This window comes from Lycium barbarum, chromosome 8 (genome assembly GCF_019175385.1).
Source record: "Lycium barbarum isolate Lr01 chromosome 8, ASM1917538v2, whole genome shotgun sequence".
Taxonomy (NCBI): domain Eukaryota; kingdom Viridiplantae; phylum Streptophyta; class Magnoliopsida; order Solanales; family Solanaceae; genus Lycium; species Lycium barbarum.
In genome coordinates this window covers 128,568,784-128,584,323 of record NC_083344.1, presented here as the reverse complement: position 1 = coordinate 128,584,323, position 15,540 = coordinate 128,568,784, and the positions used below count along the sequence as shown (strand labels likewise).

The 15,540-nt window shown below is 35.5% G+C and overlaps 1 protein-coding gene across 1 annotated transcript; it reads right to left on the bottom strand.

The window, feature by feature from the left end:
• Positions 1-11,063: 11,063 nt before the first annotated feature.
• LOC132607339 (transcription factor bHLH106-like) lies at positions 11,064-13,616 on the bottom strand. The gene is made up of 2 exons (XM_060321273.1): positions 13,157-13,616; positions 11,064-11,867 (listed from the first exon to the last, which is right to left on the bottom strand). The coding sequence occupies exons 1-2, from the start codon at positions 13,394-13,396 to the stop codon at positions 11,433-11,435; spliced, it is 675 nt and encodes a 224-aa protein (XP_060177256.1). The 5' UTR covers positions 13,397-13,616; the 3' UTR covers positions 11,064-11,432.
• Between the last annotated feature and the right edge of the window lie 1,924 nt (positions 13,617-15,540).

Below are 15,540 nucleotides of genomic sequence, written 5' to 3'. Positions count from 1 at the left end.
TTTTGTATCAAGTCTACCTCGTTCAGCTAGGAGACATGACTCTATTTGGGTGATCGTTGACCGACTTACTAAGTCGGCGCAGTTTTTACCAGTCAAGATCACAGATTCAGCAAAGGATTATGCCAAGCTGTATGTTAATGAGATTTTCAGATTGCACGGCACCAGTGTCCATTATTTCAGATCGTGGCGCTCAGTTCACAGCGAACTTCTGGAAATCCTTCCAGAAAGGATTGGGTACCAAGGTGAACCTCAGCAATGTTTTTCATCCACAAACAGATGGCCAGGCAGAGCGCACTATTCAGCCCCTTGAGGACATGTTGAGAGCATGTGTCCTAGATTTCAAGGGTAATTGGGATGACTATTTACCTCTCATCGAGTTTTCCTATAATAACAGTTATCATGTTAGCATTGCGATAGCACCGTTTGAAGCTCTGTATGAGCGAAGGTATAGATCACCAATTGGTTGGTTCAAAGTTTGTGAAGCAGAGTTGTTAGGACCAGATTTGGTTTATCAGGCTATGGAGAAAGTCAAGTTAATACAGGAGCATTTCAAAACGGCTCAGAGTCGCCAGAAGTCTTACACAGATGTGAGGCGAAGGGACTTAGAATTTTCAGTTGACGATTAGGTGTTCCTTAAAGTCTCACCCATAAAGGGTGTTATGATATTTGGCAAGAAAGGGAAGCTCAGTCCCAGATATATTGGACCTTATAGAATTCTGCGAAAGGTCGGTCTAGTGGCCTATGAACTTGAGTTGCCACAAGATTTGGTTGTTGTACATCCCGTGTTTCATGTGTCCATGTTGAGAAAGTGTGTAGGAGACCCGTCGTTGGTTGTTCCTATTGATACTATAACAGTTAAGGATGGTTTGACCTATGAGGAGATCCCCGTAGCCATTCTTGACCGTTACGTTCGCAAGTTGAGAACTAAGGAAGTAGCCTCAGTGAAAGTCCTGTGGATGAGTCAGAAAGTTGAGAAAGCTACATGGGAAACTGAGGAGGATATGAAGTCCAAGTACCCATTTTTGTTTGAAGAGCAAGCAGAGAACTCTCAAGGTAACTTTCCATAGCCCATGTCATGTTATGTCTCATGTTTCACGCTCATGTCATGTATCCAGTGCCCATGTTCGATGTCTCAGTATTCACGTTTCCATGTAACCATGTCATGTTAGTTTAGTCTCCATGTTTCATTTCATGTTTCCTTTATGTTCATGTAGTCAAGCCATGTCCAGCCATAATCTTAACCATGACCTATCATTCGAGGACGAATGATCCCAAGGGGGAGATATTGTAACACCTCGTAGCTTCAGGCGAAGGTTTGACTTATAAGATGATAATATAATGGAACCAATATGAGGGTTATAGGAAGTGTTTTGAAAACTAATCAAGCCATAAGAAATGCCTTTGGGCAAACCAAAGTTAGAAGCCACTCTACGGGGCATGTTTGCAAGTGAGTTTGTAGAAGGTCTTACTTCCAACGACCATAACCCTTTTATTAATTAGGAATTTAGGACAACTTCCTGAATGAAAGTTGTAGCCCTTTGAAATAACTTTCCAACGGTATATTATAGGGGTCAAGGGGACATCTGTACAAAAAGTTATGGTCATTTTACTGAAAGATTACAGTGCAGTCCGTTCACTCATCATGTTATACGAACTTGTTATACGGCCCATATAATTTTATACGGACCGTATAACTCGTCCGTACTTCATGACACTCCAAATCGACGTTCTGTTCAGCCATGATAAAATATGGTCATATTATACGGACCGTATAATACGTCCGTATAATTTCCGTCTCAATTTTGTATAAATTCAAGCCTTGAGTTCTTTTATTTCATTATTCACAATTCCAAGCCCTCGCAACAATCCAAAACATCAAGGTAAGTCAATCCAAACCCTTCCAACTCAATTCTAACATATACTCTGATAATCTAAGCAAGAAATCATTGTTCCAAAACTAGGGTTTTCAAGAAAACCCATCTCAAGGTTCAAGAATTCAAGATTTTGGAAATCTTCTTCAAAGTTAAAATCTTGGGAAAAGTATTTAAAACACACTCAAACTATAGCCAAAATTTCCATAACACACCTCAACTTTGCGGGGGTCCTATGACCCCCTTGGACTTATTTTTTGTGTATTATTTATGCTTTCAACCGGTGAACTGGACTAGCAAGTGAAGCTACTCTCCTTCAGCGCGTAAGAGATGATAAAAACTATATGGACCAGTGTATATTTGTCACATGGCCGTCCAAATAACGTTTTTAATTCCCCAAATCCAATATCAAATCCCCACAAACGACTAGATCTTGTTTTCTTCTTCCACATTGAGTTCTTCCCCAAATTTTGTGGTAAATTTCTTCTCTTTATGTTTCAATTCTTACCCAAGATTGGATTCTTACAATTTCTTTCCCCATTAAAAATTTTGGTTAGCTATGGAAGAAACAAGATTGGATTTGAATAAGCTTTGTATGGATAATGAAGATCCAATGTTGAATGTGGAGGTGCAATGCAGTCATGGTGTGTTGCTCCCATTGACGACTTCCTGGTCCGACAACAATCCCGGAAGAAGATATTGGTCTTGCCCCTACTATGGTTCGAAGAAGTGTAAATTTTTTCGATGGAGGAATCTTTCCAAAGTTGATGAAAGATCGAAATACATTATTCCAAAGTTGGTGAACAAAATGAAGGAGATGCATGGAGAATTAGCTTCAAAAGAAAATTAAGGAGATGGAAGAAGGATGTCGAAGTTCCGAAATTGCCGAGATATTGAAAGAGATTGAAATGGAAGAACAATCTATCTCAAGTGATATGAAAATGAAGGAGATGGAAGAACAATCAAGTGTGATTAATCTGGGCGAAATTGAAAATGCAAAAGAGATAAAATCGAAAAAGACGGGGATCAACAACTTTAGCTCTAATTTGATTTTCACATTTTGTATCTTGTTTTGTTTTGCTAGTTGGATCAGTTGGTTAATGCGAGGAAATGCTTCAACTTTTCATGACCAATTGCCTTAGTGTTTCTTGTATTTTTAAAGTTGAATGGTTTAGTTTTGTGCTTGATGTTAGGTAGGCAGTGCTTGGAAAAATGTCTTTTGTGTTGTGGTTAATGTTAGTTAGGAACTACTTTTCCCTTTTCTTTTGTCTTGTAGTTAATGTATGTTAGGAAATCCTTTCTAGCTTTCTTTTGTTTTGTGTTTAATGTAAGTTCGAAATTGATGAATGAAATCCCTTTAATTTAGAAAGCAAAGGTGTTACATGTGCTCCAACATAAACCTTGCTTAAATTGAAAACACGGAGACCAGTCTAATCTATTTCTATGATATCTTTTTTTTTCAACAAGGAAGTGTATCCGGTCTCTAGCAGCATCACAGGCCTTGAAACACAATACATCCCCTGTCCTGAATCCGTTAGCATTTACAAATTCTTTCCATCCTTGATAGAGCCGCGTATGAGCACCAACTTTGTATTTCATTTAGTACGCACCTCTTTCAGAAATTACAACAGCTTCACGGTCATCGTCTGGGAGAAATTCAAGAATGCTACTTGGAAGGATCTGCGAAAAAACATGTGATTACTAAAACTAAAATAACAATTGAAAATAACAAATAAATTAGATGAACACTTACGAAATCATCCTTTTCGACGTATGATTTGGTCAATTTTTTCTCAAAATAAGCTACCATTTTCGAATCAAGGCTCATGTTAGAGGCTGTGTAGAATGTTATTTCATAGTATTAGAGTGTGAGTGAAAGCCTATATTTATAATGTGTTTTGCAATAAATTCCCCACTACTTAACCCCTAACCACCTTAGCTGTTGTTGACCACCTTTAAATCCGGTCAAAAGCTTGACCACATTTAATGAGCAACATTAATTTCGTTCAAAATGCTTGACCAGATTTGGTGAGCAACATTAATGTAGTTCAAATGCATGACCAGATTTCACTTGGTCCATAAACTGCACTTTAAAAAAGAAACAGCTGCACCAACATAGGTTGCACATTCTGGACATTAAAAATGTGCACCAACAATTTCAAATAGAAACAGACATTCTGGACATTAAACATGTGCAGCAATCAACTGCTGAAAGAGACAGGACTTAATAATAGAAACAGACCTTGCTATATATAAACAATTGCACCAATATAAGTTTGTACAAAAGTAGTGCATCACATTCATGATGATGCAACATTCAAGTGCAGTAGCATAATGTCACAAAACAAGCATCTAAACCATAGCTACTTTAGTTTGTTTATGAACTGCAAAAACTGCCAACTACATTAACTTGTTCTGCCAACTACCAACATATTAACACTACTTCCATGGATCCTTTGTCTGCAAGTTTTGGGTTGCTGTCACTTTTTTCCTTTTCTTTACCCTCATCTCTTCAAGCTGGCTTGATGTCATTGTTGTTTTGCCCTTCCACGTCACTCCAGTCCTTGCTTTGTGACCAAGGTCCCCAGTAACATCAGCTGACCTTATATGCTTTCTTGGAGCAGCATCAATTATTCTACTACTTGGCAAGCCATGCTGTAGACAAAGCAAAATAATTGTTTATAGTTAGTAAAATCACTTGCAGCAAATATACACATTCCAACAAATATTTCAGCTCTTACATTGTATGTTGTAAATCCATTTTCTACGACAAAATATACCCATTCCAACAGTCCTAGGCCTTTTGTAAGGGGTAGTTCTTCTTCTTTCATTATCAACAGTTGTTACACTAGAAGCTTGAGAGGTTTTTCTTGGTCTTCCCCTCCTCACATTAGACTGAGAAGCAGCAGGTTGATCAGGTGCATTGGCTGCAAAAGGTGCAGCACTAGAAGCTTAAGAGGTTTTTCTTGGTCTTCCCCTACTCACATTAGACTGAGAAGCAGCAGGTTGATCAGGTGCATTGGCTGCAACAGGTGCAGCACTAGAAGCTTGAGAGGTTTTTCTTGGTCTTCCCCTACTCACATTAGACTGAGAAGCAACAGGTTGGACAGGTGCATTGGCTGCAACAGGTGCAGCATAACTTGTTGTATTTTCAAACCATTTAGTAGTAATGGTTGTCCTCCTTGTTCCCATACCTCTTGTTGGTGCTTGAGAAGTACTTCTGGGCCTTGCACTTGCTGTTGGTGGTGCTTCAAAAGTACTCCTTGGCCTTGCACTTGCTCTTGCTGGTGCATCAGAAGTTAATGAATTTTTCCTTGGCCTTCCCCTAGCCTTTGCTGGTGCTTCAGAAGTTGGAGTTGTCTTTCTTGGCCTTCCCCTAGCTCTTACAGACCTCTTCATCCTTTTTCCCAGTTGGCTAGGATGTGTCTTGCACACATCCTGTGCTCCACCAGTGGTAACAATTCTTTCATAGCTGATTGAAACCCCTACAATTTTGAGAAACAATTATATATGAATGGACAGAAACTAAATGAAGAAAAAAAAAGTGATTGTCATACCTTTTGCATGTCTGATATCACTGTGTAGTTGCTGCTATCTCCCATTCCCAAATCAGCTATCAACAATTTCAAAAACCATGTCCAAGTGTTTTTATTCTCATATTACACTATAGCAATAGGCAACATTTTATTGTTAGCATCTTTAGCAACAGCAGCCAATAGCTGTCCTTTGGTTATTCCCTTTAAGAAACAACCATCCAAACCAATACATTTCCTACAACCACCTAAAAAGCATTTTTTCAAAGCATCAAAGCAAATATAAAAACTTTCAAACACCAACCTACCACTTTCACCAGAGTCATCAACCTTAACAACACAAGTACTCCCAGGATTAGTCCTCAACATTTCATCCCTATAGTCAAATATTCTTCCAAGCTCTAACACATGATCACCCATGATTTCTTGGAGTACTTTAGCTCTAGCTCTCCTGGCAGTGGTTTTTCCAACATGTATGTTAAGTTCTTCCCTAATCAACTGCTGAAACTTGAAAATCCTAATGTTTGGTTGTTCTGTAATTCTATTCTTGTAATGCTTAGACAAGAACTTAGCATTGCACATGTAATTTCTAGTAGTCTTGACACATCTATGTTTAGGATTGTAGGTTTTGATCATGAAATCATTAGTCTTCTTGTCAAGACTTGCATATAGCAGCCATCCCTACACCTCACCCTAACCTTTTTGGGCTCATTGACAAATTTCTTTAACTGCACACCCCTTTGAAGTGCATATTTTGTAACAGCATCCCTAAACTCATTCACATCCTCAAAAACCATCCCCAACTCCCACGTCACTTTTTTAATAGTTTTGTCAAAAATTATCCTTCTCCTAGCCCTCCTAGACCCTGACTCATCATCTGTATCTGATTCAACACTATATGCATCAGAACTGACATACACTGGCTCATCCCCAGCAACCTTACCTTTCAAGCTTGTATCAGGAGTAGCAGTTTCATCAAAGCCCAGATCTGGACCAACCTCACCAACAGGAATTTCTCCAGGGTCATTTGGTATCCTTTCTCTTTTTTTCCTCCTCTGATATGACCTCCTTTCAGCCCTCAAATTTATGCACTCTTCATGAACATCATCACTTTCATGTTCAGCATCATGTTCATTACATAGTTCAGCTTGGTCAGACTCATAACTATCAACAGTGGACTGGTCAGATTCAAGAACAGGAAATTCACTACTTAATGGGTTTTCAGAAGCAGCAGTTTCAGTAGCTACTGGTTCAGCAGGTGCTGCAGTTTCAGTAGCTGCTGGTTCTTTATTAAAAGAAAACCCATCCCCTTCTTGGATACCCCCATCCCTTTCTTCATTAAAAGCAGCCAAAGATTCCTCATTGGGGCTAGTGTATTCCAAAAAAGCAATGGGACCATCTACATTATCTAAATTATCAACCATGTGACAGACATAGATTTCAATAGTATCCTCATTTTCAAAACTTTGTGAAATTTCCAAAATGTCCCTATCAATTTGGATTTCTACAACACTATCACTATTAGGTCTCCTAACACAAAATGAACAACTTATAGTATACCCTAGTTCTTTAATATAATCCCTTAGTTCAAAAAAGGACATCCTATCCACATCAATATCCAAAAACTCTGTTATTTGTCCACCCCATACTTTGGTTGCCCACTATTAACATCCAAAACCCCACCGTGATACCATCTCAATGTTACTAATACAAACCCACTCATACCTGAAATTATAATTCAATAATAGTGCAAACAATCAGTACCAGACATATACAATAACAATAGATCGTCAACAACAATCACAACCCCACACACACACATCAAATAACAACAATTAAATTCAGACTTCTGACAATAGAAGGCTAAACAGACCCCAAAATCACATTTTGGGGTGAAAATAAATTGGATGCACTTACAACAGTAATACTACACGACATAAGATTACACATCTCTTAACCCCAATTTAAACTAGGAAAAACCTATAATTTTTTAACAAACCCTAGAAATTCATACGACAATGTCACAAATCCTATATAATATAGAAAAAAATAAACTTTACGCGTACAATACTGACAAAGAACATGACTAACCTGGTATTTTTTCAGTTCACTAAAAGCTTGACACAACCTTGAAGATAAATCAACGATTTCGGGTCAAAATCCACCGCGATGTTACCAACTAAACTTAGTTTAACTGTGATTCACACTGATTTGCAGAATAAAATGGTATTTGAGTGATTAAAATGGTAGAAATCGAGTGGAAGGTGAGTAAGAATTTTGGATTTTAAATTTTGGAAAGCAAAATAATAAAAATGACCCGTCTGGTTTTAACTTTATGAGTGCGTGCATACACTCAAACTCGTTTGAGTGAATTTGTCCGGTTGAAAGCCTAAATAATACACAAAAAATAAGTCCAGGGGGGTCATAGGATCCCCGCAAAGTTGAGGTGTGTTATGGCAATTTTGGTCATAGTTTGAGTGTGTTTTGAATACTTTTCCCTAAAATCTTTAATTCAAGTTTGGAGCATCACCAGGTATTTAGAGTTACTATCTACGTGTGGGAACATCATTGTTCTTCCCCACGCCTCCTAATCCATAAAGTATGAAACTTTACAAAACTAGAGTTTCTATTCTATACTATGCTCATGATAACCCTAGGTCCATGTCTATGACTATATTATGTTTGAATTGCTATTATTCTATCATTGTGTTCTTGATACTCATTATGATTATTTAGAATCTATATGTAACCCATGAAAACCCATATTTTGTATTCCATGGGTTCTTGCATGTATGTTTTTGACTAAGAATGATTATTTCATGAATATCCTATATGTCTACAAGTTTTCATGCAATTAAATCATATACTTACTTTTATGCCATGATACAAGAAATATACATGCTAAATACAAGTTATTTCATGAAACCATGCTACAAGTTATCTCATGAAACCATGATACAAGCTATGTTACAAGTTACTTCGTGAAATCATGATTACAAGTTATTTCACGAAAATCATGGGCTTCTTAGCCAACTATATTATGTTCACGTTTTTGGGAGTTGCATGAATTACCTAGAAGGCTCAGATAGCCTGAAACTACGTACCCACCGTAGGACAAGGATCGCTCCGCCCAGTTAGGACGATACCTTAATTTTACACTGAATGGATCCATCAGGCACGTTACCACCTTATACCTTGGCAAGGTATGGGGGCTCTGCTGGTCCGGCGAGGTACCAGACTCCACGTATCCACGTGGTGATATCATGTGTCGGTTTATGAAATGCTCTCCCTACTTGTCATGTTTTACTTATGTAATATGCTCATGCTCATGCTCTTGTCCAGGTTTTCAGTTTCAGTTCTTATCATGTTATTCCATGTCCCATGTTATTTCTTTCAGTTGCTTTACATACCAGTACATTCAATGTGCTGACGTCCCCTTTCATTGCCCGGGGGCCTGCATTTCACGATGCAGGTACGGATTTACAGGACGATGCCTCTGCTCATTAGGATCTACACGTACCAGCTTATTGGTGAGCCCCATCTCATTCGGGGTTTAGACATTGTCTTTCTTTAATTAGTTTTGCATCAAAAGGTATGCTGGGGGCCTTGTCCCAGCAAGTATGTTACGTGTTTTTCAGACTCATGTTAGACTTCCAGAGTTGGTTTGCCGGTTTGGCTCATTTATGATATTGTCCGCATTCATGACTTAATCAAGTACTTATGTTTAATATTATGACTTACTATGGTTTATAAAAGCTCATCATGCACTTCACGTTATATTTCCGCTCATGTATGTCTCATAATGATTCAGCAAGCCATGTGGTTCACTCGGTCACATGCAGTCAGGCACCGAGTGCCGTGTTACGCCCAGGCCATGGTTCGGGGCGTGAAAATTTTATTTTTGTTTGCCATGTTAAAAAGATTTGGTTCCAAAATTTCAACAAATTTTTACTCAATGTATCCATGAATACAGCGAGAAACATATGTTGGATACACGCTGATCTGTGGGTGGGATTTGCTACGATAAGTAAATAATGAAAGTGTTGCTATGCTGAAGCTTTAACCCTCAAATGTTAGTCATTTATGAAATTTTCCCAATATTTTATTGTCCCAATTTCCGTGGCCTTTCTTTTTTAATTTGTCTCAAAAACACATGTTTTTTATAAGTAGATAACTTTAACTTTAAATTCTTCCATTACCTTTATGATATAATCTATAATTATACACATGTCTAAAGTCTGTGTTAAACTACAAATTTTATGTTTTTTCGATTCTTTCTTAAATTTTATGTGTAATCAAACGGGTGCCACATAAATCTAAGACAAAGGAAAATATACTCCTTTAGTTCATTTTACTTGTCACGTTTCGCTTTTCGAAAATCAAATTACATAATTTTTGATCAAAATTTTTAAAATATTTTTTTTTCATTATATTAATATGAGAATAATTGCAGTTTATGATAATTCCAGGATAGTTTTTAAATATTTAAACTTTAATTTTAAAATACTAAATTAATCTCATTAGCCAAATTAACATGTGACGAATAAAAATGAACGGCCAAAGTTGCAAAACAGGATGCAGTGAAGCACGCCATTTCAGTGTGTGTCAGACTCAGAGGAAAAGGAGACAAAGAATTAGTGGAGAAGACAATGAAGAAGAACAAGGTAAGTGATGATTGTTGTGGCGGAAGAGTGAGCCGACAGGCAGCACGCTCAGGCGGCAATAAAGCATTGCGTGCGCACCCCCGACAAAGGCTGTTTTTTTTTTTTTCTACACTACGTGACTATACTTGTCGACTGGCCTGTGACTTGATTACACTAAGTTTACAAGTTCATCTTTTTAACTTTTCCTAAAAGGTGATGAAAGTGTAAAAAGTGGGAATGTTTTGCCGAGACAATGTTGCCCCAAAAAAGAACCACCAAAATATTTCATTCAAATTTACTCTCAACAAGATGCGCGGAAAACGAAAATTGGAGGGAGGTAAATCATTATCGGTGATTATATGATCAAACAAATTGAAATTAATTTCATTAAGTGATCCAACGAAATGAACACATACATTAATTAGTCATGATTGAGTGATAATTATTTATATTCAAATGCATGTATGCATTTATTAATTTGGTGTAAATAAATAATGCGGATAATTCTATACTTTTTAGACTAGAAGGAACTGTGGCAGGAGTCATTAGATTGAAGCAACTTCTTATCTTAGCTTGTATACGAAAGAGCAGAGCGCGTGGAAAATATTGTCTCCCATTTTTAGTAGTAATCGTACTGTAAGTGTACTTTTATAGGGAAATACTCATGTTAATGTAGTAATTTTACCGTATTTATCCTAATAGAATAGAATTTTAGAGCACGCCTTATGGATGGATTCTTATTTCCAACAGAAATCATACTCCCGCAATGCACACTACTAGAAAAATGTAAATTTTCCACGGACATTTTGAGCACCGTTGATACGTTTCAGACTACTAATGGAAGTTCATCGGAAACAATTCCAGCATGCATATTTGTCATGGATGCCTTAAAAAAATCGCAGAAAGTAAAAGTGTTTCTAGATAACTAAAATAGAAAAGATATACTTGAACTATACTTGAATCACCCTAAGAAAGTTTAAACCAATTACAGAAAAGATAACTACAATAGAAACCTGTACAAGAATGGAACATGATCTATTGACTTTGCATATGTTACAATAACGAACCTCAATTGTTAAAACTCTCTTCAGGCACAATTTTGCTTTTCCACAATGTATAGAGAATTGACTCTTCAACAATAAATCATAGAAATGATGAGAAGTTTATAATCTCCTCTTGTTGACATTCATATACATTATTCACATCATACAGCTACTTACATTTAGGGCTTTCCATGCTTAACATTGTTTGAACTTCCCAACTAGTTATTACAAATCCAACCTTGTCAAAAAAAAAAAAAAAAAACATAAAATCTAATGTTCATTAGACATTTATAAGTACGCACGTAATAAATAGGGTTAAGATTAAAATAAGATAGGTCCTCGCTAGTTTGCTATTTCTTGATCCAACACTCTTCGCCTTTTACCCCGTTGTCCAGTACCATTACTCGAACTTTGAACACTAGACATTAATGCATCTCTCACGAATAGCAAACATTCGTTTGTATAATCTTTATCAGCAGCTAATATGATCACGTTCCTTATTCTCCCTCCTAAAGTAACCACTTCAGCTCTCAGAGGAGTCAATCGGAGCGATTTTAGGGTTTCAATTAGGTTAGGCATGAGATCGAACCGATCCTCGCAACAAATTGAAGCCTTGATTAACAATCTCCCATCAGATGAAGTATCATTTGATGAGAGTACAGTGATTTCATCATTTTCAGAAGGAAAGTTTGTCTCAAATTGCATGATTTTTGAGGTTTGCTCTTTTAGGTCCCTCACACGTTGAACCACCTTTGCTAATAAAGAAGCTTTATCTATCTGTGGAAAAAGGAAAATTCACTCAAAAACGAGAAGAAAATTGAATAAATATCATAAAGAGAAATCTTGGAAACTTTATTTTTGTTACTCACTCTATTCCACAATAAATGGTTTTTAGGTTCATGCACACCCTTTAAGAAATTTCTCTCTCCTAGAAAATTAGGAGTTTTTTTACTAACTTAACCCTAATCAAATTACGCTTACATAATTAAATGCCTAAACAAAAAAGGTAGTTAATGAATCTTGATTATTTAAATAAGGGCAATTTTGAAAGAATCTGCCCAAAATATCCTTGAATTCCTAAAGCACCACTTACTTTGAAAAAAATTGAAAAGCCTAAAAAAAGCTCTCGTTATGGAACGGAGGGAGTACCTCACAAGTGAAAAAGTGGAACAACTTTCCTAATCCCATGAATTATGAACCCTAGAACCAGACTATTCTAGCGTAATAAAGAACCAAAAGATTTGTTTTTTCACTTTTCGGACATCTTAATATCATCATTATTAAATTTTCGGCCATTGTAAAAAGATTAACTTTGTGCTATGATAAATCAGAATTTTCTTGAATGTTCAAAGGAGAGGAAAAAAATCAATTAGGTAATTGTTTAGTTCTTCAAATTAGTAAGCCATAGGTCTAACGATCCGGACCTTTAAACTGTAAAATATTGAATTTGAGTTAATTAAAGAAGATCTTTAAAGGGAAACGAAGATAGTGTGATTAGGCTCCAAGAAAATACCTATGAGACACTAATTTAATCTCTTCGTTTTTTTATAATATATGTGTCGCTCAGATTTATGCAGACGTAAATTTATCTTAATATTCTTTACCTTGATGCTAATCTTATCAGCTTGTTTTTTGTTGCTGGATACACATTCCCCTTATCCAAAACTCCAAAAGAAAATTAAAAGATTATATGAAGTTACGTATTTTTCAAAAAAAAAAAAAAAACACACACACACACACACACACACATTTTAGTTGATCAAAATTATATTAGAGTCGAACATCATCTGAAATTTATAGATTTGTAGTATAACGATCCAAATTAATATAAAAAAATTCTGGATGTATAATCGAGTATTGATAATATTTTGTAAATTTGTCTAAGCCAAAACTAGTGAATTCTCGTGAACCCGTAGATTGTGTTGATCATCGAAACTCCACTTTAATTGTTCAAAAAGATAATTAAACGGAGTGAAGATGATTTTTTTTTTTTAATTACTACTCAATATTATTTTGCAGATGCAACAAATTAACACAAAGGGGAGAGAGAGTAAAAATTAATGAACCTTAGAATTGGCAGGAAGAAGGGTTCTGAGTTGATTAAGATGAGAGTTGATCCTCTCTCTTCTTCTTCTTTCAGCTTCTTTATGAATAATATTCTTTGAAGCTGCACCAATATTATTACCTCCATCTTCTTCAGGGTAAAATGAACAACTAGAATAACTTTTACTCACCGGGAAATCAAGACTGTATTCACCGGTAGCCAAATAATTATAATAGTCCAAGTTCTCCGATTGCTGCATCATGTTGATGATAATTATTCTGTATACTTACTTGGCTGAGAATGAAGCTGGGAATTAGTGGAGATAACAAATTTATAAGATGATGAGTGCCTAGGGTTTGATTGATGTGACTTTCATTCTTCTTCTTACTTTCTTTTTTGGTTGCATCTTAACTTTATTATATTATTTAGTGGTCACATGGGTTGATGATACCCAAGCAAAGCGATTATTTTATAGTATTGAATGATATCCATTAAAGATATGCCCACAGTTCTATTTTATTTGATGATATTTAAGCGCATGCTAAATTTGATATACAAATGACAAATATATTACATCACTAGAAAAAAAAATAGTAATATCGTGTTCTTTAATTGGACAAAGAAAATATTACAAATTGTTCATTTTATCTGACAAAATTGAACTGCAACGATTAGCGGTTGTAGGAGTAAAAATGCATTTTAATATCAAAATAAAAAATATTAATTTGCATGAGTTAGTGGAGAAGGTTGACATTATTTTTTGGTGTAACTTATGTAACCACTATGACATCTTTCACCACTAATTATCCTAATAAAACTTAAATATCATAACCACATTATTCCATGTTCTACCTCACTTAATATTCCACTACTTTCTAATTTACTCTGCGAAAGAATTCTTACACCTATATATATAGAGGTGTTTGTTCTATGTGTTGTGAATTTAGAAATATTGTGTTGATAGAGGAGAAGTGTGGAGAAATATTGTACTAATGGAAAAAATGAGGTTGGTGCAGTGAAATAAGAGGATTAAGAAAAGAGAAATATTGTAAGTCTTCAACTTATTCACTATAAAAAGAGAGTAATTTTATGTTGAAAAAAGGCGTTCTCTTTAGACTCTTCGATTAGTTCGATGGTGTTTAAGTCACACGACATTGTTGGGTTGTTGTATCCTCAAGGTGATAAGTCAAAAGTTATACTGCTGGACTGGTGAATATTATACGGCGGTCGCATTCAACCGTAAAACATAGTTGCGGTTTGGTTGCATTTAGCGGCGAACTAGTTGCTTTCGCGGCGATTGGATTGCATTTAGCGTAAGTTTGGTTGCCGCTAAATTACCTAATGCAACACTTTATAGGCCCATTTCGATCATACTAGCTCAGAATTAAATGTACCTTCACCATCATCCCTATTCCCTTGGACCAATATTACTGAAAATTCCTAAAGTGCATATTCTAACTATATAGAAGGGCCGGTTGGGCTCCTTTTTCACCGTTCGTTGTGGGCCCCATAAAAAAATTTGTGGGCTCCATATTAAACACCAACCAGTAGTAAAACAAATTGTGGGCCCCATATTAAACACCAATCAGTATTAAAAAAAAAAAAAAAGTGGAACCCATCACATCCAAACTCACGGGAAAAAAAAGTGGACCCCATATTAATAAAATCAAGCAATATTAAAAAAAAAAGTGAATCCCATATTAAAAAAACAAATAATGTTAAAAAAAAAATGTGGGCCCCATATTAGTGGAACCCACCACATCCAAACTCACGGGAAAAAAAAAGTGGACCCCATATAAACAAAATCAAGCAATATTAAAAAAAAAAGTGAATCTCATATTAAAAAAAAACAAACAATGTTAAAAAAAAATCTTAGAAAATCAAACAATTAAATCAATAATGGTGGACTCATTGCCACATGCATATCAACCCATTAGTGGGAGCAAATGAAATTATTGTACAACAACATACTTAAAATACTTATATATTAAAATAAGATAGAATTTAATTACTTTTTCATTTTTTCCTTACTCTAATAAATGTGAAAAGAGATTAATGTCATAAAAGAAAAAAATAATATTAAATGGAGATCAAATAATTAATAATGTAAATTAGTGAAATTATAATTCTAATTGACGTTTCCTTAAAAAACCGTGTAAAAAATAAGATGACAAGTAAAATGAGTTAAACAAAAAATATTTACTAAAAATTAAAAAATAGAAGTTCTTCATGGCCCCATATTAAACACCAACCAATATTAAAAAATAAAAATAAAAACCCCAACCAATATTAAAAAAAAAAAAGTACAAAAAGTGGAACCCACCATCTACAAACTCAGGGGAAAAAAAAAAGTGAACCACATATTAACAAAATCAAGCAATATAAAAAAAGCGAATCTCATATTAA

Excerpts from the sequence above, each read along its gene's own strand:
- LOC132607339 (XM_060321273.1), bottom strand. The coding sequence starts at position 13,396 with ATGATGCAGCAATCGGAGAACTTGGACTATTATAATTATTTGGCTACC. Across the intron at positions 11,868-13,156 it reads TTCTTCCTGCCAATTCTAAG|ATAGATAAAGCTTCTTTATT; the intron begins GTTCATTAATTT and ends CTTTTTCCACAG.